Source organism: Ranitomeya variabilis, chromosome 8 (genome assembly GCF_051348905.1).
Source record: "Ranitomeya variabilis isolate aRanVar5 chromosome 8, aRanVar5.hap1, whole genome shotgun sequence".
Classification (NCBI taxonomy): domain Eukaryota; kingdom Metazoa; phylum Chordata; class Amphibia; order Anura; family Dendrobatidae; genus Ranitomeya; species Ranitomeya variabilis.
Window position 1 is genome coordinate 190,620,494 of NC_135239.1, and position 22,958 is coordinate 190,643,451.

The 22,958-nt window shown below is 40.9% G+C and overlaps 1 protein-coding gene across 2 annotated transcripts in view; it reads right to left on the reverse strand.

The window, feature by feature from the left end:
* Nucleotides 1–22,958, reverse strand: part of CFAP20DC (CFAP20 domain containing) — a 398,952-nt gene that overhangs the window by 45,504 nt on the left and 330,490 nt on the right. For both annotated transcript variants that reach the window (XM_077278690.1, XM_077278691.1), the window contains one exon: nt 395–456. In XM_077278690.1, coding sequence (XP_077134805.1) covers nt 395–456 — 62 coding nt within the window. The remainder of the gene's footprint in view (nt 1–394; nt 457–22,958) is intronic.

Below are 22,958 nucleotides of genomic sequence, written 5' to 3' on the forward strand. Positions count from 1 at the left end.
TCTGCAATCTGATTAACGTTTTTTGAGAAATCCACATTTTTCTTATATGCAAATGAACAGATTAATCTGGCACGTAGATCTTTTCAGATCATTGGCATATGAGAAAAAAAACTGAATTTTTTGGGAACCACTTATCGGATCGCAGATATCAAGGTATCATTTTATTCAATTTTCTCTGACCTACATGTCTATATAGATGGCTTAGGGGGATTGATCCTACTGACTGATGCCCTTTAAGATAGCATAAGAGCTGTATACTCAAAATGGTAGAATATTCTCCCTCCAACCTATTGACAAAAATGAATTGATTTTGTATTATGGATGCCTTAGAATAATATGAATGGAACACACGATATCATTGATAAGACGTTAAGAAGTTTCAAACATTTCTTACCGTGGATTAGATTGCGCCAGAGGATTCATTTCAGCTTGATAGTGAGATCCCTGATTGACAGGCTGTAAAAAGCAGAGAGAAATGAGAAATTAATTTGACAAAAATGTTTGGAAGATGTCTAAACAGCAAGAGAAGTGAAAGTCATTTCCAACAAATAGATGAAGGGATCTGTAGTTTTTTTTTTCAGTACTGAAATATGAAAATGTATTCACAGTCTACTGTAATTACTTTAAATCCAGAGAGACATCATGCAAAAAGAACATTTCTGCCGTATGCGAGACTCAAACCTCGGTGTGTACCAAATCAGCATTTATAACTATGCCTTAGACTTAACGCTGGCACATTCTGACATTTACGGGAGCGTAATGTCTTCTGAAGACTTCAGTCTTCTACTGATACCAACTAAAGTAGTTAAATTGATATGTAAGAATACTGTCAGGATACTCATACATGACGTCATGAAATATGTCCCCTAATTTACTGATTAATTGTTAGAATTGGCAAATTTTGTAGTTTGTTGTTTTGTCACTAGGGGGCAGCAACATTCCAATTCTCAGCCACCTGTTGACACCGCCAATTTAGCAATGGCAATAATGAATTTTGTAAGCACAAAAGAAGGGGATGAGTTGGCCTTTTTTATTTTTGTAGGTATAGGAACTATGCCAACTAAAACTTATAGGACTCTTGTAACCATATATGATCCTGACGTTACTTTTTCTTTTCTATTTTTTTTTTTTTAAGGAATTTCTGGTGACGAGACTTGACTATGCCATTCCACTTCAGGAAGACATGGAGACATGGATAATATTTGGAATTTATTAAGACAAGCGCTATATATGCCATTCTTAATCTAAAGTGCGATGGAGGATGTGTCCCGGAAAATCAAATCTCCGCCCTCTATGGGGTGGCATTGACATGTTGCATCGTGTGTGCCAATTTCTGATGTAATCGCAGAAAAGCAAAATTGTGGAAAATCTGCGCTGCTGGTAATCAAAATGGTAAATCCAGGTCCACACAAATAGGTTTACTTTTTTTTATTTTGTCAACGCGTTTCGGAGGTTTATGCACTTCATCAGGACCAAAAAAGGGAAACACTTTGAAATGCATTAACAAAATAATATACCGCAAACCTTCTTGTGTTGACCTGGATTTACCATTCTGATTACCAGCAGCGCAGATTTTCCACAGTTTTCCTTCCTCTGATTTTTTATTAGATCTGAGGACCTGTGGATCTGCAGCAGCTGGATTTCTATGCCATAATAATAATACCAGACCAGGTGTAAAGTATGGTAAATTTGTTGGGCTGCAGAAGGTCCTGCTCCTTCTCCTGGAGAGAGTGTTGGAAAATCAGAAAAAGTGGCAAATGAGATGTGCTCCAAAATTGTGGTACTCAGTTATTAAAGCTCATAAGTTATCCTATTGATAGGATGAAGGATAACTTATTGATCGCTGGAGGTCTAATTGTTTGGACTCCTAGTGATCAATTAGTTATCTCTTATTCTATCAAACTTATTAACTTGGTACAATCGTTTTAACACATTTCTCCCTCCGTATCTGAGATTGTAAAGAACTCAGGGACTTCATAGAAATGATTGGGCATAAAAGTACATTTGTTATGATCCTCCTACCCTTCATCAGACGGGCCACATAGCCAATAAGTAGCCACAAGTCAGACTCCAGAAGTATGAATCCATCATGCCTGTCAGTATCACATATGTCGTTTTTACTCAGTATTTGCCCACTCCCATGTGTCTATTTTATAAGCCAATATGCAGAAAAATTAAGTTTTCAATGTCTACCTGAGTTTCTCTGTATGAGCACTTACCCCTCTTCCTACCACTATAAACAGTGGGCACTACACTAATACAGACAAATAGTGATGAGCGAATATACTCGTTACTCGAGATTTCTTGAGCACGCTCGGGTGTCCTCCGAGTATTTTTTAGTGCTCGGAGATTTAGTTTTCATCGCCACAGCTGAATGATTTACATCTGTTAGCCAGCGTAAGTACATGTGGGGATTCCCTAGCAACCAGGCAACCCCCACATGTACTTATGCTGGCTAACAGATGTAAATCATTCAGCTGCGGCAAGAAAAACTAAAACTCCGAGCACTAAAAAATACTCGGAGGACACCCGAGCGTGCTCAAGAAATCTCGAGTAACGAGTATATTCGCTCATCACTACAGACAAACCTTTTTTCTCTAATGAATATGAAACTTTTGGTCTAGTCATTAGTTTGGTCAGCAGGGTGCATTTTTCTAATCACTTCCAGAGAGTTTCAGCTTTAACACACAAAGTAAATTAACAACCTATGCAGGCTTGGAAATTGAGTTGTTGTTATGTCTGGTTATAAGTGCATGCTAGCAGGACTAGAGAAAGACAGAAGCCAGGGCCATACATAGAGAGGAGGCCAACTAAAGCCAGGGCCATACATAGAGAAGAGGCCAACTAAAGCCAGGGGTATACATAGAGGAGAGGCCAACTAAAGCCAGGGGTATACATAGAGGAGAGGCTAACTAAAGCCAGGGGTATACATAGAGAAGAGGCCAACTAAAGCCAGGGCCATACATAGAGAAGAGGCCAACTAAAGCTTGGGTCATACATAGAGAAGGGGCCAACTAAAGCCAGGGGTATACATAGCGAAGAGGCCAACTAAAGCCAGGGGTATACATAGCGAAGAGGCCAACTAAAGCCAGGGCCATACATAGAGAAGAGGCCAACTAAAGCTTGGGTCATACATAGAGAAGAGGCCAACTAAAGCCAGGGGTATACATAGAGAAGAGGCCAACTAAAGCCAGGGCCATACATAGCGAAGAGGCCAAATAAAGCCAGGGGTATACATAGAGAGGAGGCAAACTAAAGCCAGGGGTATACATAGCGAAGAGGCCAACTAAAGCCATGGGCATACATAGAGAGGAGGCCAACTAAAGCCAAGGGCATACAAAGAGAAAAGGCCAACTAAAGCAAGGGTCATACATAGAGAAAAGGCCAACTAAAGCCAGGGGTATATATAGCGAAGAGGCCAACTAAAGCCAGGGTCATACATAGAGAAAAGGCCAAATAAAGCCAGGGTATACATAGAGAAAAGGCCAAATAAAGCCAAGTGCATACATAGAGAAGAGGCCAACTAAAGCCAGGGTCATACATAGAGAAAAGGCCAAAAAAAGCCAAGTGCCTACATAGAGAAGAGGCCAACTAAAGCCAGGGGTATACATAGTGAAGAGGCCAACTAAAGCCAGGGCCATACATAGAGAAGAGGCCAACTAAAGCCAGGGTCATACATAGAGTAGAGGCCAACTAAAGCTTGGGGTATACATAGAGAAAAGGACAACTAAAGCCAAGCGCATAAATAGTGAAGAGGCCAACTAAAGCCATAGCAAAAACATACTAGCAGATTCCGTTTAAGTTCCACTCCCAGGGCCACAAAGGAAAATCCTCATTCAAGATGGGCTATGGGTTTTCTACACAGTTCCTCTTTTGGGGTCAGATTGTTGGGATTGTCGCAGCAAAATTAGGACTGTTGACAAGTATGGTACAGTAAGATATCTTGACTTCCTCCTCTAGAACTACTTGGGAATTACTTTAAAATGGGCCATAGTTTTACTATCCCCTGAACCCTTTTAGAGATCCATTTCTCATGATTCCGCCAGCGAAATCAGGACTTTAAGTCAATTTCCTTTCCTAGTTTCACATCTCTCATGGCTCAGTTGACTGGGGGCAAGGCTGAGCTGTATCTTATGAGCTCGTCCAACACATTTGGGCCCCAATTCCCTTCCTCATATGTCTGATCTGATAGTCTACATTGTCAAGGCAAGTCAAGCAACCCAGCAAAATTGGGACTGTTGGAAATTTTGATACCAGAAGACAGAATGACCCTTAGGTCAACCAATTTACTTGTCTAGTTTCACATCTCTCATGTGGAAGGCTGAGCTATAGCTTATGTACCCTTGTCCAGCACATGTGTACCCCAACTCCCTTCCACATATGTCTGATCTGGATCTGATAGTCTACATTGTCAAGGCAAGCCAAGGCAATGTGTACGTAACTACTTTAGACATTTAAAAAATTAAGGCACATAGCTATCGGGGGTGATGAAGTAGTAGTCACAATAAGATTCTGGTCTCTTAGATGGACCTAAGATCACTTTTCCACCTAAGAAGCTAGTATTATAAATGACACATGATAAGTGAGGCTTGGTAAGCCCACCATACACATTCTCTAGCCCGTACCCATCTTGGCCATTTTTCCCATATACTGGAGTGCTGTCTCGGATTAATCTGGGGTTCTCTATGAGAGAGCCGCTGATGGACTCTTCTGATGGAGGCTTATCTCTAGAGAACAAAACAATCGGCAGTCTGAAATGGAACATGCCTGATCCTTACCTCCCCCAAAAATCACTTGTCTGGGGCCACCACACAAAATAGTTTGTCGATAATGGCCGGTTCAACCAACAATAGTCTAATGTGTCGTGGCTTTACCGTTTTTGATTGGAGCCCTAGAGTTTCAAGTTTCGTCTTGGGCTACTATCTTTTACTCACGTCTCCAGAAACATTGCAGGAAAGATTTAGTTAAGTATGAAGACAAGGCCGTTTATATTATTTACCTCCACTAAAAACAAAGGCTTTGTTATCCAGTATCGTCCACTAGAGATTTCGCTTTTGAGTAGACGAATACAGTCTATTAGTGGTGAGACAAATTTCGAGCCCACAACCTCTTTTTAACTGACGGTTAACAACGAGAAGCGCATTTCGTGGTATTTTCGGCGATGATAAACGGATTCATTTTAACAAATGTGAGCGCGGCCCGTAAATGACTTTTTAGTTTGACTAAAATTGTAAATGGAAACGCTGAAATATGTATGGATCGAAGGCTTTCGCAGATTTACAGTAAAGCAGGGTCATTTTTTTTGTAGGTTGTAGCAATGTAGGATAATAAAAATCCTAGACAAAAGAAAAAAAAATAACATTAAAATCCCATCCCATTACAGAAGCGTAACATTTGTCAGATAAGAGGAGTGGAAGGCTACGCTATTACATTGATTCAGTGACTCGGTTGGATCCTTAGTTAGTGATTTAGACAGACAATATCGGGACAGATTTATGTTTGTCTTATTTCGAAACCCATGAAATTTCATGCATAGTGTCTTAAAGGGATAATGTTCCTGACATATATTGAGTTTATCTATTCATTTGTTCATTTAAAGGACAAATCCACTTTTGAAGACATCAATTTTAGAAATATCTAAAAGGGTTGTCCTATCAAATCACATGAAGACAAATATTCTAGGTTATAACTTATGATGAATCCAAGAGTTTTTGAGGAACTCAAAAGTTTTTCGATTCAAAACCGAATCAAGAAACGAGCATTTTTGGTGGAGTTTTTCTTTTCCTCAAGCGTTTTTGGCAGTCTTTAAATTGGACAGTGTCTTGTTTGGAGTGGATTCCATTAGGATCTGCTTTGTGGTGCACTGGGCAAAATGTTCAACTTTTGCTGCAAACATAAACCATTTTGCAAAAAATAAACCTCAAAACACCTGGAAGATGTGTTGCTGCCAGCGCTACTTTGGTTGTATTTATTCAGGATTGTGTTCATGTATATACAGTTTGTGCATGGAATTGATTGCATAAACCAAAAAGTAAATTAGCATAGTAAATATTATGCATCTCATTATTAGGTAACAGTTGGTTTTATAGACTGCAACAGGTACCATATAAATTTACATACTGAATGCTTGTCAGAATAAAGCAATGGTAAAAGCCGTTTATAAAAAGGAATATAAGCCGCTGAGCTGTAACTCGGGAAATCTAAGCACGGGAGCATTATCGCTCTGTATAACCTCCAGCCATATAAACTGTTTAACACTACTAATGTGTGAACTGAATGTATGAAAAACAGATAGTGTAGAAACATGAAGGCATCTCAATAATCTTATACACACAAGACATAGTTCGTAGCATTGCTCAGGTCTAGTACATGTAAGATATGTGATGCCGAAACCTCAAGCAGTACGACTGCAGCCAAGTATACTACATCCTTTGAAAAGGCAGCCGGGGACTACGTGTCTCGGATGACTTGTCCTCTGTGGCGTCTCCTTGAACCAATCCTTTTGACTGACAGGTCTCTCAACATACCGCTGAACTTCTCTTCTGCTTCTGTTGGTGGCCCAAACAGAGAAAAGACGAGAAGGAGTCATCTTGCACTAAGTGTGCACATTTCAAACCCTCTCATCAAGCACCTATCGGTCCTCTCCAGCCTCTTTCAATTCCACAGGAGCCTTGGGCTGAGATTTTAATGGACTGTGTTAAAGATCTTCCTGAAGCACAGGTATTCACTACTATCTGGGTTGTTGTGAAACGCTTCTCCAAAATGTCTCGTTTTGAGCCTCTACCAGGGCTTCCATCTGCTCCATGGTTGGTTCAACTGTTTTTCAGAGAAGTTTTCCTGTTTCATGACTTTCTAGCTCGTATAGTCTTTGACTTTGGTGTACAACTTGTTTTCAAGTTCTGGAGGGTGCTCTGCAAGAACTTAAAATTTCCCTGGACATCTCAGCCTATCACCCCCAAAGTAATGGGAAGACCGAAACAGTTAATTGGTCCATGGAACAGTATTTACGGATATTCTCCAACTCCCACTGGATAATTGTCCTGACCTGCTTCGTTAGGCTGAATTTACCTATAACAATTCTGTTTCAGAGTCTTCCGGGAGATCTTTATTTGTTAGTCTTCAGCTGAGAAGCTAGTCTCCCTCTACCTATTCCAGTGAAAAGCTGACTTCCTGCTGTGAACAGGAAAGGATACGGTCCTGTAAAGAGATGTTGGGTGACAAAAACAGACTTAGGCTACTTTCACACTAGCGTCGTACGACGCACGTCGCAATGCGACGTTGCGACGTATCAACGCATACTGTGGAAGCACCGCACAACGGGGGCAGCGGATGCAGTTTTTCAACGCATCTGCTGCCCCATTCTGAGCTCCGGGGAGGAGGGGGTGGAGTTCCGGCCACGCATGCGCGGTCGGAAATGCTGCACACGACGCACCAAAAAACGTTACATGCAATGTTTTTTGTTGCCGACGGTCCGACGCAACACGATGCAACCCTCGCACGACGGTTGCGACGTGTGGCAATGCGTCGCAATGCGTCGCTAATGTTAGTCTATGGAGAAAAAAATGCATCCTGCAAGCAATTTTGCAGGATGCGTTTTTCACCAAAATGACGCATTGCGACGTGCGTCGTATGACGCTAGTGTGAAAGTCGCCTTAAATGCTCCAATGTTGCTCGGTAAGTTTTATGTAAGGCATGCGTTTTCTTTCCTTATGGATTCTTTTGGGTGGGGCCCTAAGAAAGGGGGAGGGGTGTAATGTTACGCATCTGTCCTAGACTCATGCTTTGCTTCCCTCAATTGAGTCCACTAGACTCTGTTGTTCTCGATGTCAGGCTTTGCAGATGGCCTGGTGTGATCCTATGTGATCATACTCCTGGCCTAATATAAAGCTGACCAAGACACACACCCAGTGTCTTGGTACACTAACGAGCAAAAGGGTAACAATGTTTTGAACTTTTGACTTTCAGGCTTCATATCTCACCATCCACTACTGCTACAAATGTAGGACTACTATCATTTTATAGACAATCATCTTGGCTATCTTATACATACATTTGACTTGCAAATATTTAGCATATGATTAGTTAGGCAGATTAAAGTCATGTCACTACATTGTTACTGGTTTGTTCCTAAAAATCTAAATGTTAAGTTTATTATTTTGTATATTCACCTTTGGCTTTCAACACTGCCTGAATCCTTCTGGGCATATTATCTATCTGACCGAAACATTACTTTACCAAAATCTTATTCCAGGTCTCTTCCACATGTTACCAAAGTTGGTGCAAACTGGTCAACTCACTTGGGTATGTGTACATTTTTTTTTCCTAAACTCTACCCCCAAGTGTTCGATTGGGTTGAGGTCTGGGGACTGTGGTGGCCAATCCAGCACCTCTGCTACATTGTCATTGAACTATTTATTCACCAATCTCAATGTATGCTTCCGGTCGTTGTCCTGCTGGAACAGTATGTTGTCTTTTTCATACCCATAGTACTCAAGTGTATGAAGTAACTCATCTTGTAAGATACTTACAAAAGTTTACATTCCCCGGCAGAATTTTTGCTTTCTTGGCCGTTTTCCAGAGAATACAAATGATAAGACCAAAACTTTTTCACCACTCATGGTTAGTAGTTGGGTGAAGCCATTTATTGTCAAACTGCTGTGTTTTCTCTTTTTAAATCATAATGACAACTCGAAAAAACATCCAAATGACCCTGACCAAAAGTTCACACACCCTGTAAGTGGTCTGCTGGACGTCTCCTACCAGCCTGTGGTTTAAAGCATTCTCACTGCCTGTCTGTGGTCTCTTGGATGTCTCCTACCTGTCTGCAGTTTCCATTATCCTAGCTATCTGTGTCCTGCATGAATCACCCATTTGCTATACCGACTCCCATGGTCCGTGTGTCCACCTGGACCTTGGGCTTGGAGGATCCACGTTACCTGTTGAGCGTGACAATGTACACGTCTAGTAACTATTGTAAAAACTTTAACATTTCAAGATTTATTTCCAGGAACACCCTACTTAGGAAAGGAGGTCACAGCAATGGTCCTAGAACTTTTCACTTTGTGCCAGTCCTTGAGTGGAAGTGAGTGGGAAGCTGAAAAGCAGCGACAAGTAAAGAGTACTAGAGCGCTTTCTTGACTGCTAGTATTAACGGCAAATCCAAACCGGCTGTGGGTCAGTGAGGGATAAAATACTATATATTTATATAAAGAATAAATTATGAATATCTACTAGAATGTTCATTACTCGTTGTTAAGGCACAATTAGGCAGCCATATAAATCGGATCGAGATCGTACCGCAACAGTAAGACTGATCGGCGGCTCTCCCAACCTGAATGTGACAGCTTCATAGATTTCTATGCATCTGTCATGGCCAGTCTGAGTGTTGCAGTCTGATCTCAATCCGATTTATATGGCTTCTGACTGAGCCCTTATGGTTGGGAATTAGTGATAAATGAACATGCTCGGATAAGGCGTTATCCAAGCATGTTCCTGTGCTAACCGAGTGTCTTTGGCGTGGGGCTGCACGTCTGTCTGCTCAACAGACGCAACACATGGATGGATTGCCTAACAAACAGGCAATCCCTGCATGTAGAGCAGCTGTCTAACAGCAGAGGGACATGCAGGCGCGGGGACGCAAATATTTTTCGAGCACGTCGAAGACACTCTATTAGCACACGAGCATGATCAGTTACACCTTATGACTCATCACTATTGGGAATCCATTGGAGCCAAGGTCTTGCGAGGATGTATGAGAGTCGGGGTCCCCATGCCCCATCCTGGTTTCTACTTGATTTAGTTACATAGTGAATCTTACCTATCCCTCATACTTCTGAATATTATCTGCAGTCAGATTTTGGGAGCCTTTAAGTCTCATTTGCCTAATGTTTATTGACTTCACACCAATCGAGGCAACATGGAGGGAAACTAATCGGCAAGCTTTTCCATGCAAATCCCCTTTTCTCGCAATTTGCCAATAACAAAATTGGCACTCAGGACATTTCGGAGGTAGATTTTATGCCAAAAAAAAAGACAGAATTAATTTGTGAAACTGAAGTGAGAAGGAAGCTGTGAGGACGTGTGGCTTGATGGCAATCTGACATTGTTTGTGTAGATTCTACCGCGTTCCAGATACCAGAAAACAAGGTAAATGTATTGACAGTGACATGAGCGCCTCATATGTGCACCGTATTTACCGCACGTATCCAGCCTGATTGTTCATTATTGAGTCTGTCAGCGAGTGCGTCTCGTGCATTGATGAGAAACATTAAGCACAGATGTAAGAACATTATTAAAGCAGCTGGTGTGTTGTTACAGAATCTGATCACGGAGGAGAAATTTACTTCAAAGAACAAGAACAGGGCACAAATGTGATGCCAAGATCTTACTCCAATATAAACATAGGGATTTACAGGACGTAAAATACAGAATCACAGTACAGAAAGCGTTTACATTTCAGCTGTTTCTACTTTAATGAATACTTTCACCTTCAAGGGTATTTTCTTCTAGTTAAATGCATATATTTTGAGCTAAATGACATTGTTTGCAATGGAGTTTTAATGACAATTTTGCACCGATTGGTTCCTACAGCCTCTATTTATCACAGTACTCTAGCAGGCTGCAGAATGAGTTACCAGTCATTCCATCAGTGAGATCATTCTGATTGCAGAGACTGGAACCCTTTATTCTTTTTCTCTGTTGCTAATTTATGATAAGATCAAAGTGAAACTTTTAAATAGGATTTAGTCTACATTCACACAACTGTATTTTTGGTCCAAGTGTTGTCCATTGAAAAACCTGCGGTTGGACCACTGTGTTTTTTTAACCCTTTCATGACATGTAACGTACATTTACATCCTATGTCATGACCCTGACCTCAATGCAGCTCACCGAGCCCACATTTTTCCTGGCAGAGGATTGCTGATTTAATCAGCCATCATGTGCCCTTAAGAGCTGCAAGTGGAGTTGAGCTCAGCCAGCGGCTGTTAATGTGTTACATTCTGCTGTCAATCTCTGATAATGGCATGTAACACGCGCCTGGCAGGGGGGAGTGTCATTCCATGTGAGCTGGTGTTCGTAGGGGATAGCGATCAGATGATCGCAGTATCATAGCCCCTAAGAGAATTATTGAATATTATCGAATACTGTGAAAAGACAAAAAAAAGTTTTTAAAAATATGAAAAAATTAAATAACACAAGAGTTCAAATCATCCCCCCCCTTTTGTCCCATTAAAAATAAATAAAAAAATAAAAGATACACGTATTTGGTATCTCTGCGTTCGTAAAAATCCGACCTATCAAAATATAAAGTAAATTAATTCCAATGGTAAACAGTGTAACACGAAAAAAAATCAAAACACCAGAATTAGTTTTTTTGGCTGCCGCAACAAATTAGTGGACAACTCCCTAATAAAATGTACATTTTATGGATCCAAAAAATTGAGCGATTGACGAATATAACTTATCCTGAAAAAAGAAACAAACCCAAAATTTTGTGACGTTAAAAAAAAAGAATAATACTAATAATTCTTAATATGAAAAAAAACAAAAACAAATCTTTGTCTCAAAAACTCAAAATAAGTTGGTCATACGGTATGGGGGTAAAATAAAGTGAGCTATGAATATGCAGCGCTGTACTGTTAAATAGATCTCATTAATTTAGGGGAACATGTCTGGGGAACAGATACATTTAGGAGGCATTTGAGTTTTTATTATTTAAAGGATTTTTGAGTCCTTGTATGATTTCTAAATGTATTTAGGTTTCTTCTATGAGGTCTGAATTAATTTGTTATCTTGGTCAGGGGTCTAAATATATTTAGGGGTCTGGAGATGGGGTTGTCCACCTTCAGGGGACTTTTTATTATTATTATTATTATTATTATTTAAATGCATGTATTTGAGGCTTAAAATAATTTTTCTGCAATTATGGTAGGTTCTATTTATAAGCCTGTTTGTTGCACTGTCTATGGCCGGTTTCACATGTCAGTGCCTCCGGTACGTGTAGTGATAGTTTTCTCACGTACCGGAGACACTGACACACGTAGACCCATTCAACTGAATGAGTCTATGCACATGTTAGCGGGTTTTCACGGACCATGTGTCCGTGTGCAAAACACAGAGACATGTCCGTTTTTTACCGGCAGCACGTACCTTAATATGTCCCGTACACGTAACATGGAGAACGTTGCACACTGTCCTCCGTTCGCATGGATGGCCATGGGAGAAGCAGGGCTACAGTAAGCGCTGTTCCCCTGCTTGTGGTGCTGAAGCCGGCTGTCATCCGCTCTCCCCTGCTCGGCTGAAAGCATCGCTAGCAGGGGAGGAGGGATGAAAGAAAACCCAACGTGCGGTCCCCCCTATATTTTCCAACCAACCCGGCAAAACTCACAGGTGCGGGCAGCTATTCTCAGGCTGGTAAGAGGCCATGGCTATGGGCCCCCAGCCTTAAAACAGCAGCCCTCAGCTGCCCAGAAAAGGCGCATCAATTAGATGCACCAATTCTGGAGCTCTGCCTGGTTCTACCCACTCCCCTGTAGCGGTGGCATATGGGGTAATGAGGGGTTAATGTCACCTTGCTATTGTAAGGTGACATTAAGCCGGCTTAGTAATGGAGAGGCGTCAATAAGACACCTATCCATTATTAATCCCACAGCTGTGAAAGAGTTAATAAAACACACACACACTTAGAAAAAAGTATTTTAATGAAATAAAGAAACACACAGGTTTTATTACCTTTATTGTACGCTCAATCCAACCAAAGCCCTCGTTCTCCTGTAAAAAATCCCCCCCCCAAAAAAGCAACAGTATCCCATACCTGTCCGCCGTACAGTCAAGTGCCACGCTGTAAATCCATCTCAAGGGGTTAAATACATTTACAACCGGGAGTGGTGCTAAAAGACTGGGGAATTAATGAAACGCAGGGGGCGGAGCTTCGGTGACTAGCGGTGCCGTCACCGGAGCTGCGCCCCCTGGTGGCATGAACTCATATGAACTCTGTAGCATGGGAAAATATTCAGAAACTTTCCCAGGCTGAAGAGTTCATTCGGGGGAGAGCGGATGACAGCTGGCTTTAGCACCACAAGCAGGGGAACAGCTCTTACTGTAGCGCTGTTTCTCCCGCGGCCGTCCGTGTGGTCCTGATGCTTCCCGGCGGCCGTCCGTGTGGTCCTGATGCGACACGGGCGGCACACGGCTGCCGCACGTGTACCACACGGATGTACTACGTGAGCACATGGACATGGATATCTCCGATACCGATTTTTCCGGAACAGGAAATATCTGGACGTGTGAAACCAGCCTATTGCTGACTGCAGAATGAGTTCACCAAGAATCCATCAGTGAGCTCGTTTTGGCAATCTGCTGGGGGACGTTCTAACTCTTTATCTGTATTTTATGAGCTTCTCTCAGCTGATACATGACCAGAGACCCTAATAAAGTACATTGGGTAAGGAAACAAAGAGCCTGTAAAAGCAATACGGTGCAAAATATATACTGAAACCCAGTTGCAAAAATGATTTTTAGCCCCAAATACATACATTATAATAATTATAATAAGCTAAATTAGTGGACAACTTCTCTAATAAAAGATACATTTTATGGACCCACTGATGAATACAATTCATCCTATCAAAAAAATAGCTAAATTTGACCACACTGTAAACAATATGAAAAAAATAAACATATAGCAATAATAATAATAATAAGAATAATATGAAAAAACCCTTCAACCCAAAGTTCCAAAATATGTCAGAAATAATAATAATAATCTGAAAAAATACACATATAATAATAATAGTAATAATAATAAAATAATAATATTCTAGAAAAAAAAGCCTTTATCCCAAAGACCCAAAATAGGTTGAAAATAATAATAATAATAATAATAATAATATAAAAACACATATAATAATAATAATAATCTGAAAAAAACCTTCAACCCAAAGTTCCAAAATGGGTCCGAAATAATAATAATAATAATAATCTGAAAAAATACACATATAATAATAATAGTAATAATAATAAAAATAATAATAATCTAGAAAAAAAAGCCTTTGTCTTAAAGACCCAAAATAGGTTGGAAATAATAATAATATAAAAACACATATAATAATAATCTGAAAAAAAGTCTTCATCCCAAAGACCCAAAATAGGTCAGAAATAATAATAATAATAATTTGAAAAAAAAACACACAAATAATAATAATAATAATCTGAAAAAAAGCCTTTGTCCCAAAGACCCAAAATAGGTTGGAAATAATATTAATAAAAAATAAAAAATAATATAAAAAAAAACTTTGTCCCAAAGAACCAAAATAGGTCAGATTTGAGGGGGGTTAAATACAGTGCGCTTTAGTGCTATGTAACACTTTAAACAGATCTTCATGGATCTGATGAGCAGAAGGAAGCCTGAGATGTCAGTCATACATCATACAAACCTTATGGCATAAACATGGCTCCTTTTTTATCCATTTTTTCCTAGAAAATGCATGTGGCAGATGCACGAGCGTCCCACGTGTATCGCCTGAGATGTTCAATAAATCAATGCCAGTGGTGTTTTTATTTTTAATTTTAGAGCAGAGGAAAGAACATCCCCGTCCAGGAATTCTCCTATTATCGTGTTGATGACGGACGTGACATATTACAGGCCGGCGCGACACTAATGGGGGGATACGTGTTAATGACTACAGCGGGAAAATGCAAAGGTCACGTCTCGGAGTAGACCCTACGAATAATCATATTCCTGACATCGGGCTGTAAATAGACGTTTCTAATAATCTGCTCACGAGGATGATGTTATACTCGCTTCGTACGGTCACATTTATGCAGATTCGTTACAAATACAGCAGCCTGGTATAATCAGCATGCGTTAATGAAGCACAGACAAGTAGGACGGAGACTCGAAATATAATAATTATCTCACTTTCACAAGTCGGCGCAGATAACCATATTAACTGATGATCAAGTCTGATATTATTTACAGCACTGGTGACTGCAGTACACCACGTGGCCTACAGGGGGAGCTGTTGGCATACAATACACCAAAACTCCCAGCTGCAGTCCGAGGCGAAACGCGTAGAAATGTCTTATTCAGTATTTTTTTTTTTTTCATTGTCTGTGATGGTAACTCTGCTAAACAAAGAATCTTCCGCGGAACATAATAATGTTGTTTTTTAAGCCATGCTTTACACATAGATATCAGATTGTAATAAATAAAAAGCCGGCGATATGTCAGCGTTAAGCCAAGCTGCAGATCACTATCATCCTATCGTACATTTGTAGATTTGGGGGAATATAATTCTTACGTTTGCTCTCTGAGCCATGTAGTCTGCTGTGAAAATTGCTTAAAGGAATCATTTTGTGTCGGTATCCATCATCCTATTAACTAATGCTGTTCTCTCTCATGCAAGGGTTAAAAATTGAAATAAAGATGGCCGCCTCTCGATTTAGATTTTACAGTCCAGGGTAAACGTCTGCACATTGTACTCCATGGATTTTCAGACTGCTAATCCAAGGGAATGTCTCGGCAAAGCAAATAGTCTGGTGCCTGAAATCCTCGACTATCAAGTTGCCCCTGCAGCGCCCACTGGTGGCTAAATGTAGCATTACATCATGATTATACAAATAGATGTCCAATATGTACACGGACGGGTGGTGCTATTACTTTGTGGATCTCAGCTTTGTCTCATTATATAGGACCCGTCACTAGCCATAAATGCGTATTTTGTTTATCTGATGTAAATGCTGCCGTTCCCCTGAATCCGGCAATATTTTTCTTTTGTTCCTGAGCCTCTCTATTCCTGAGATATGGCTCCTTCTTTCCTGCATATAAAATCTAGTATTTTTAGCCAAGTGGGCGTGGTCCTCAACTATTCTCTGTGGGTGTATTCTTGATGACCTCGCCCAGTTGGCTTAAAAAAAATGGATTTATAAGCTGAAAAGAAAGGGCTATATCTCAGGAATGGAGAGGCGCAGGAACAAAAGAAAAACAGCGCCAGAATCAGGAGAATCACACCATTAAAAAAAAATTACATACTTATGAATGACATGAGACTCTCCTTACTGACATCCACATGCGTTAATAAAGGGTCATTTTATTAGACAACCCCTTAAAAGTTGTCCACAGCTTCATACTAAAGAGGAGCCTGATGAAAACTATGCAACAAACTGTCGTTGTTGCCCATAGCGATAGAACACTGCAGCGTTTAAATCTTTCATGCTTTAATAAGATGAATGCTGAGCTGTGATTGGTTGCTGAGGGCGGTTTTTCACTTTATGATTGGTGGAGATTTGACCCTTACTTCGCCTAAGGAGGAAGGAAACTGCAGCCGCCATATTTGATTCCAAAGAGCTGTGTTGCAGTTCTCCTGCACAGGGGGTCTCGAAAGACTGTGAATAAGAAATGTGACCTATTCATTCTCAAGACTGTTTGGACCCCCCTCCCACGAGAAAAAAAAGTGATGGCTTAACTTAGGGATTGTTCACATCACACTTAGGTCAGCTCAGACTCAACCCTTGATGAAGTCATGAACATGTGGCCAAAACCTGATGTGAACAGGCCCTTAACAATTTGCCATGACTTCATGAAATTACTACTTCAGCCTTTTTTTTATTGTATTGCTTTGGCGGCTTATCATAGTCAGTCTGAAGTTCTCACTTGATACACCTGAACAAGGTAGCTCAGGATGAGCAATGTTATCGATTCCTATACAGATACAGACTAATATTGCTCATAATAATGCACAAATAAAAGATCTCTGCTGCAGAGAAAGAATAAAATAAATAGAACAGCGTTAGTGATACAATATCTATAGAGAATATTATAAAGTGTCTGAATGAATATGTTATAGGTGGATGACATATATGTAATTCACTGTCACTGACCATAAACCATAAGCAGAGCCAGAGAGGAGCATTTCAGCATAGCTGCTAGGCACACAAAAGCCGTGATGAGCTGAGCGGGGAGGCAGCATGGGATCCCACGACAAAACATTGAAAAATCAATACTCCCCGTATTCACATCTCTGATTCTTCTCGGGAAGTCTGTGGTTAGGACTCACGTGTAGACATAATCACATTGTCTGCCATCACCTATTATCAGAACACGTGTGCAGTTAGTCTACAGCTTAGGATACACAATATAGGGTTATGTTTAGTGATGAGCGAATATACTCGTTACTCGCGATTTCTCCAGCACGCTCGGGGGTCCTCCGAGTATTTTTCAGTGCTCGGAGATTTAGTTTTTGTTGCCGCGGATGAATGATTTACATCTGTCAGCCAGCATAAGTACATGTGGGGATTCCCTAGCAACCAGGCAACCCCCACATGTACTTATGCTGGCTAACAGATGTAAATCATTCAGCTGCGGCAAGAAAAACAAAATCTCCGAGCACTAAAAAATACTCGGAGGACCCCCGAGCGTGCTCGAGAAATCACGAGTAACGAGTATATTCACTCATCACTAGTTATGTTATTGGGATGAGTCCACAGTCTAAGAGCCTGTTCACTCCATGTTTACTATCCCAATGAAGTGTTTTTTTTGTTTGTTTTTTTACATGTGGAAACAGTCCCTTTAAAGCAAGATATCTATCCTGTTGCAACCTGCTCTAATTGCCTTCTTATTTTACAAGAAAAAAAAATCTTTCTGGATCCTCTTCTGTCTGGATCCTTTTTTGTCTTGATCCTCTTTTTGTCTTGATCCTCTTTTGTCTGGATCCTCTTTTGTCTGGATCCTCTTCTGTCTGGATCTTGTTCTTTATGGATTTTCTTTTGTCTGGCTCCTCTTCTGTCTGGATCCTGTTCTGTCTGAATACTTTTTTTGTCTAGATAATTTTTTGTCTGGATCCTCTTCTGTCTGAATCCTCTTCTGTGTGGATCCTTTTCCATATGTATCCTCTTCTGTCTGGATCCTCTTCTGTCTTGATACTTATCTATCTGGATTCTCTTCTGTCTGGATCCTGTTTTGTCTGAATCCTCTTCTCTGTGGATCCTCTTCTGTCTGGCTACTTATCTATCTGGATCCTCTTCTGTCTGGATCCTCTTCTGTCTGGCTACTTATCTATCTGGATCCTCTTCTGTCTGGATACTTATCTATCTGGATCTTCTTCTGTCTGGATACTTATCTATCTGGATCCTCTTCTGTCTGGATACTTATCTATCTGGATCCTCTTCTGTCTGGATACTTATCTATCTGGATCCTCTTCTGTCTGGATACTTATCTATCTGGATCCTCTTCTGTCAGGATCCTGTTCTGTCTGGCTACTTATCTATCTGGATCCTCTTCTGTCTGGACGCTTATCTATCTGGATCCTCTTCTGTCTGGATACTTATCTATCTGGATCCTCTTCTGTCTGGATACTTATCTATCTGGATCCTCTTCTGTATGGATCCTCTTCTGTCTGGCTACTTATCTATCTGGATCCTCTTCTGTCTGGCTACTTATCTATCTGGATCCTCTTCTGTCTGGATACTTATCTATCTGGATCCTCTTCTGTCTGGATAATTATCTATCTGGATCCTCTTCTGTCTGGCTACTTATCTATCTGGATCCTCTTCTGTCTGGATACTTATCTATCTGGATCCTCTTCTGTCTGGATACTTATCTATCTGGATCCTCTTCTGTCTGGATACTTATCTATCTGGATCCTCTTCTGTCTGGATCCTCTTCTGTCTGGCTACTTATCTATCTGGATCCTCTTCTGTCTGGATACTTATCTATCTGGATCCTCTTATGTCTGGATCCTCTTCTGTCTGGATACTTATCTATCTGGATCCTCTACTGTCTGGATACTTATCTATCTGGATCCTCTTCTGTCTGGCTACTTATCTATCTGGATCCTCTTCTGTCTGGATACTTATCTATCTGGATCCTCTTCTGTCTGGATACTTATCTATCTGGATCCTCTTCTGTCTGGCTACTTATCTATCTGGATCCTCTTCTGTCTGGATACTTATCTATCTGGATCCTCTTCTGTCTGGATCCTCTTCTGTCTGGATACTTATCTATCTGGATCCTCTTCTGTCTGGCTACTTATCTATCTGGATCCTCTTCTGTCTGGATACTTATCTATCTGGATCCTCTTCTGTCTGGACGCTTATCTATCTGGATCCTCTTCTGTCTGGATACTTATCTATCTGGATCCTCTTCTGTCTGGATACTTATCTATCTGGATCCTCTTCTGTATGGATCCTCTTCTGTCTGGCTACTTATCTATCTGGATCCTCTTCTGTCTGGATCCTCTTCTGTCTGGATACTTATCTATCTGGATCCTCTTCTGTCTGGATCCTCTTCTGTCTGGATACTTATCTATCTGGATCCTCTTCTGTCTGGCTACTTATCTATCTGGATCCTCTTCTGTCTGGATACTTTTCCATTTGGATTCTCTTTTGTCTGGAATTTGTTCTTCAACTGTATCCCGATCATCTGATAATGATGGATTAATAGACCTGACCTATTTAAATCATTTGTTCTTCCAGGAGATACAGTTGCATGAAGTGTCTGGTGGCAGCTGGTCTCCCTTCTTCCTTTAAAGGGAGCCTATCAGCTCAAAGTGACTGCTCAACCTAAGCACATGTGCTTTTTCCAACATTGGATTGGCCAAACAGTTCAGTACACCTTTCAACTTACTTATTTTCCCTCTATCTTTATTCTACTTGCTTTTTTTTATTGATAGCTCTAACTTCAGAAAGTTGGAGATATTCGGAAAGCAATAAACCAGTAGGTGAACTGAATTGTTTGGCCACCGGCCAACGAGCCCTGCATCTTTCTGGGGGCACCACACAACAGATGAAAAATAATATTGATTTGATATGGAACAAAATTTACATTTGGCGTTCCGGTCCGGACAGCTGACATTGGAGGCCAGAGAATTCACGACTGGTAGAGGAGTAGTATCTACCATATACTATCAGGTGTGGCAACTGTGTGATTGGCCAGTACGGAGAGTGAGAGTAGTAAGTGGCCGCACGTTCTCCTTGACTCTGGTTCGTCATAGGAAATTTGCTTTGGGAACACAGATGAGTATGTACAGGTCTACACCAGAGGGCCACGTTGGTTACTTACTTTTTCTGGGAAGTCTCATGGTCTTTGAATTGAGTCACAGTGCGCATGCGTAACCACTGCTCTAATCAGACAGGGGAAAGCAGATCAGTGTTATTAGGGTCAGAGGGGGCTCATTTTGAAGGCTTAATCCCATCTTTATATATTTATGTTGTGAAATACTATATGTAAGAATAAGCACTTTTGCAATTTACAGCTTATTAAAATTTGAAGTCGTTCTTTAAATATTAACACTTTTCTTTTGTTGCCTAGGAGACCGACCACCGCTGCTGACTAGCTTGTAAGCACTATGTTGAAGCCAGCTGGGATTAGGAGGTAACAATGTGCACCCCAGCGATCCTGGCCAGCTTCAAAACAGTGCCTATATTCTCAATAGAAAAGAGGATTGGCCATGTTCTGAAGTTTAGCAGCAGCGGTCGGTCTCCAAGGAAACAAACCATAAAGAAGAGCATTAATATCTTAAAAAATAGTGAAAATTTTAGTAAGCAGTAAATTGAAACAAAATTTGTATTTACCAGCATTATCCGATAATATCCCATTTATGAATATGGGAATAATCCTTTAAAGCCATCCCTGGGATCAGTAAACTGTTACCCCAATTAGTGACTATTATGGAGGAGTACTAGCTGGAATGTCGTACCGCTTTGTTTTTTGCTGACATGTCACAAGCTTGTTAGGGTCACTTTAAGGGGATATGAAAACACTTTAAATAGAGTTTTTATGCTGTCTTCTTTAAACCAGTGATTTACTATGCATTGCAGGGGCCAAGTGGACGGTCAGGAGGACAGCATACAAAATCAATGAGTAAGAGCTCTTAGCCACATAATATAACATTAATGTCATACAAGCAGCTGTAATTTATCGTCGGCGCTGTCACTGCCCTTCCTAAAGTAACTTTCTAATGGTTCTATCAATCTGAATGTAAATGCACTTGTATGAATATGGCGCTGAAAGAAGCTCGCACATACTCAGGAAATAGTCCGAGTATTCCATTTTTGTCCACTGCTGCCTAATGATGCCTCGGTGCCTTGGTACCAGCCTCATCTCGTAATGAGCCATCAGTCTATTAGTATCTGTGGCTTCATTGTTATTAAGACTTAGAAATATTCTACAAGTTCATTAGTAAATATTGTATCAGTCGGAAATTGCAGCCTCCGAGTGTCGTCTGAGCGTGAGCCGATTCTCTCATCAGACACCATATCACAGGTGCGGAGAAGATGGAGAACGTAAAGGGGATATCCAGAACTTTAAAAAAGGCATGTAGTTGAAAACAGAGGCAACTACCTGCCTGTTATACCCAGCGCTGGTCATTGACCGCTCCTGCCAGAGATTCAGCTACTCCCTGTCAACAGAGCAGCATTTTCTCTTCCTGTTGACAGGGCGGGAATACTGGTGTCATGCTGGTTGACAGTCAGCTTTCCCCAATTAGGCAGCAGGAGTCGGCTGTCAATCAGCATGACACCAGTAATCCTGCCCTGTCAATAAGAAGACAAACTGCTGCACTGTTGACAGGGAGCAGCTGAATCTCTGGCAGGAGCGGTCAATGATCGGCGCTGGGTACAACAGGCAGGTAGTTGCCTCTTTTAGCAACTACATGCTTTTTTTTCTAAAGTTCTAGATATCCTCTTTATTATCTCCATCTTCTCTACTGCCTCTGTCTGCGAATGTCGGACTTGCACTAAGATGATATTTCACACGCACAGATTTGTATGGGTGTGCGTGATGCGAACATTGTATTCAACCGGTGGTTTTCTCATGCTGACTCAGCATGAGAAAAAAGATTACGGATCAGTACTGCACCTTAGTATAACATTGGACCTAGTGCTACCCAATAAAACATCAGAGAGTACTCGGTAGTGGAATAATGCTGTCTGACTGCGCCCTTGAAAGAAGTAACATGTTCATTATTTGGGAGGCTTACTTTGGAAGCAACCTGCTCTGTATACTCTTTGGAAAACTAGGCATCTTAAAGGGGTTATCCAGGACTATATTTTTTTTAACTGTGGGCCTAAAAACTAACAGGCACATAGTTGCGAATTGAGGCAAACACCTTCCTGTTTACCTGGTCCCAGCTCAGAGTTGTCGGCGACCGCTCCTGCTCATCTTCTTCGGGGCTGCTCTGTTTACGGGGCGTGACTGGCGACGTCATGCTGATTGACAGGTGGCTCCCCACAGTAAGGCAGTCAATCAGCATGATGTTAGCAGTCACATCCCGTCAACAGAGCAGAGTGGAGGAGAAGTCGCTGCTCTGTTGATGTGACCTTAGCGGTAGCTGCTGAATCGCCAACAGGAGCGGTCTGTGACCACTCATTGCAGGGAGAGATCAAAGCCTGGAGCAACAAGTAGGTCGTTAGCAACTATCTGCCTGTTAGTTGTAAGGCTTGTAGTAAAAAAGTATATAGTACTGGGTAACCCCCGTTTAAAGAAACCTTGCGGCTGTTGGAGAGCGGTTGGCCAAATATGAAAAAAATCACATCACCACTTCATAAAGACTCTGAACTTAACTTCATTACTTTTGTCTTTGTAAAATACCCAGCTGAAGTGGAAAGCTCGCCGTCTGCTCAGCCTACGCAGGTATTTTATTACCCGTTCAGTCATTTTTGATATGTAGAGGGATAAAACAACACACTCGTAAAAGCGATAAATTAATCTGTTAAATGTTCCATAAAAGCTGCAATGAATTTGGCCTAAATTTCTCCAGGGAGATAACAGCCTGAAACTTTTACAAAACTATAACCAACCCATTCTTTCCACCAAACGACATATGTCAGATTTCCACTACTAATATAATAGAAATCATTTACATGCATCGTGAAAAAATATTGATCTGTGCAATTTAAAGGAAATGTGTCATCAGAACATCAGCTCATGTCTAAATTATGTTTTTACGTTAAAATATATT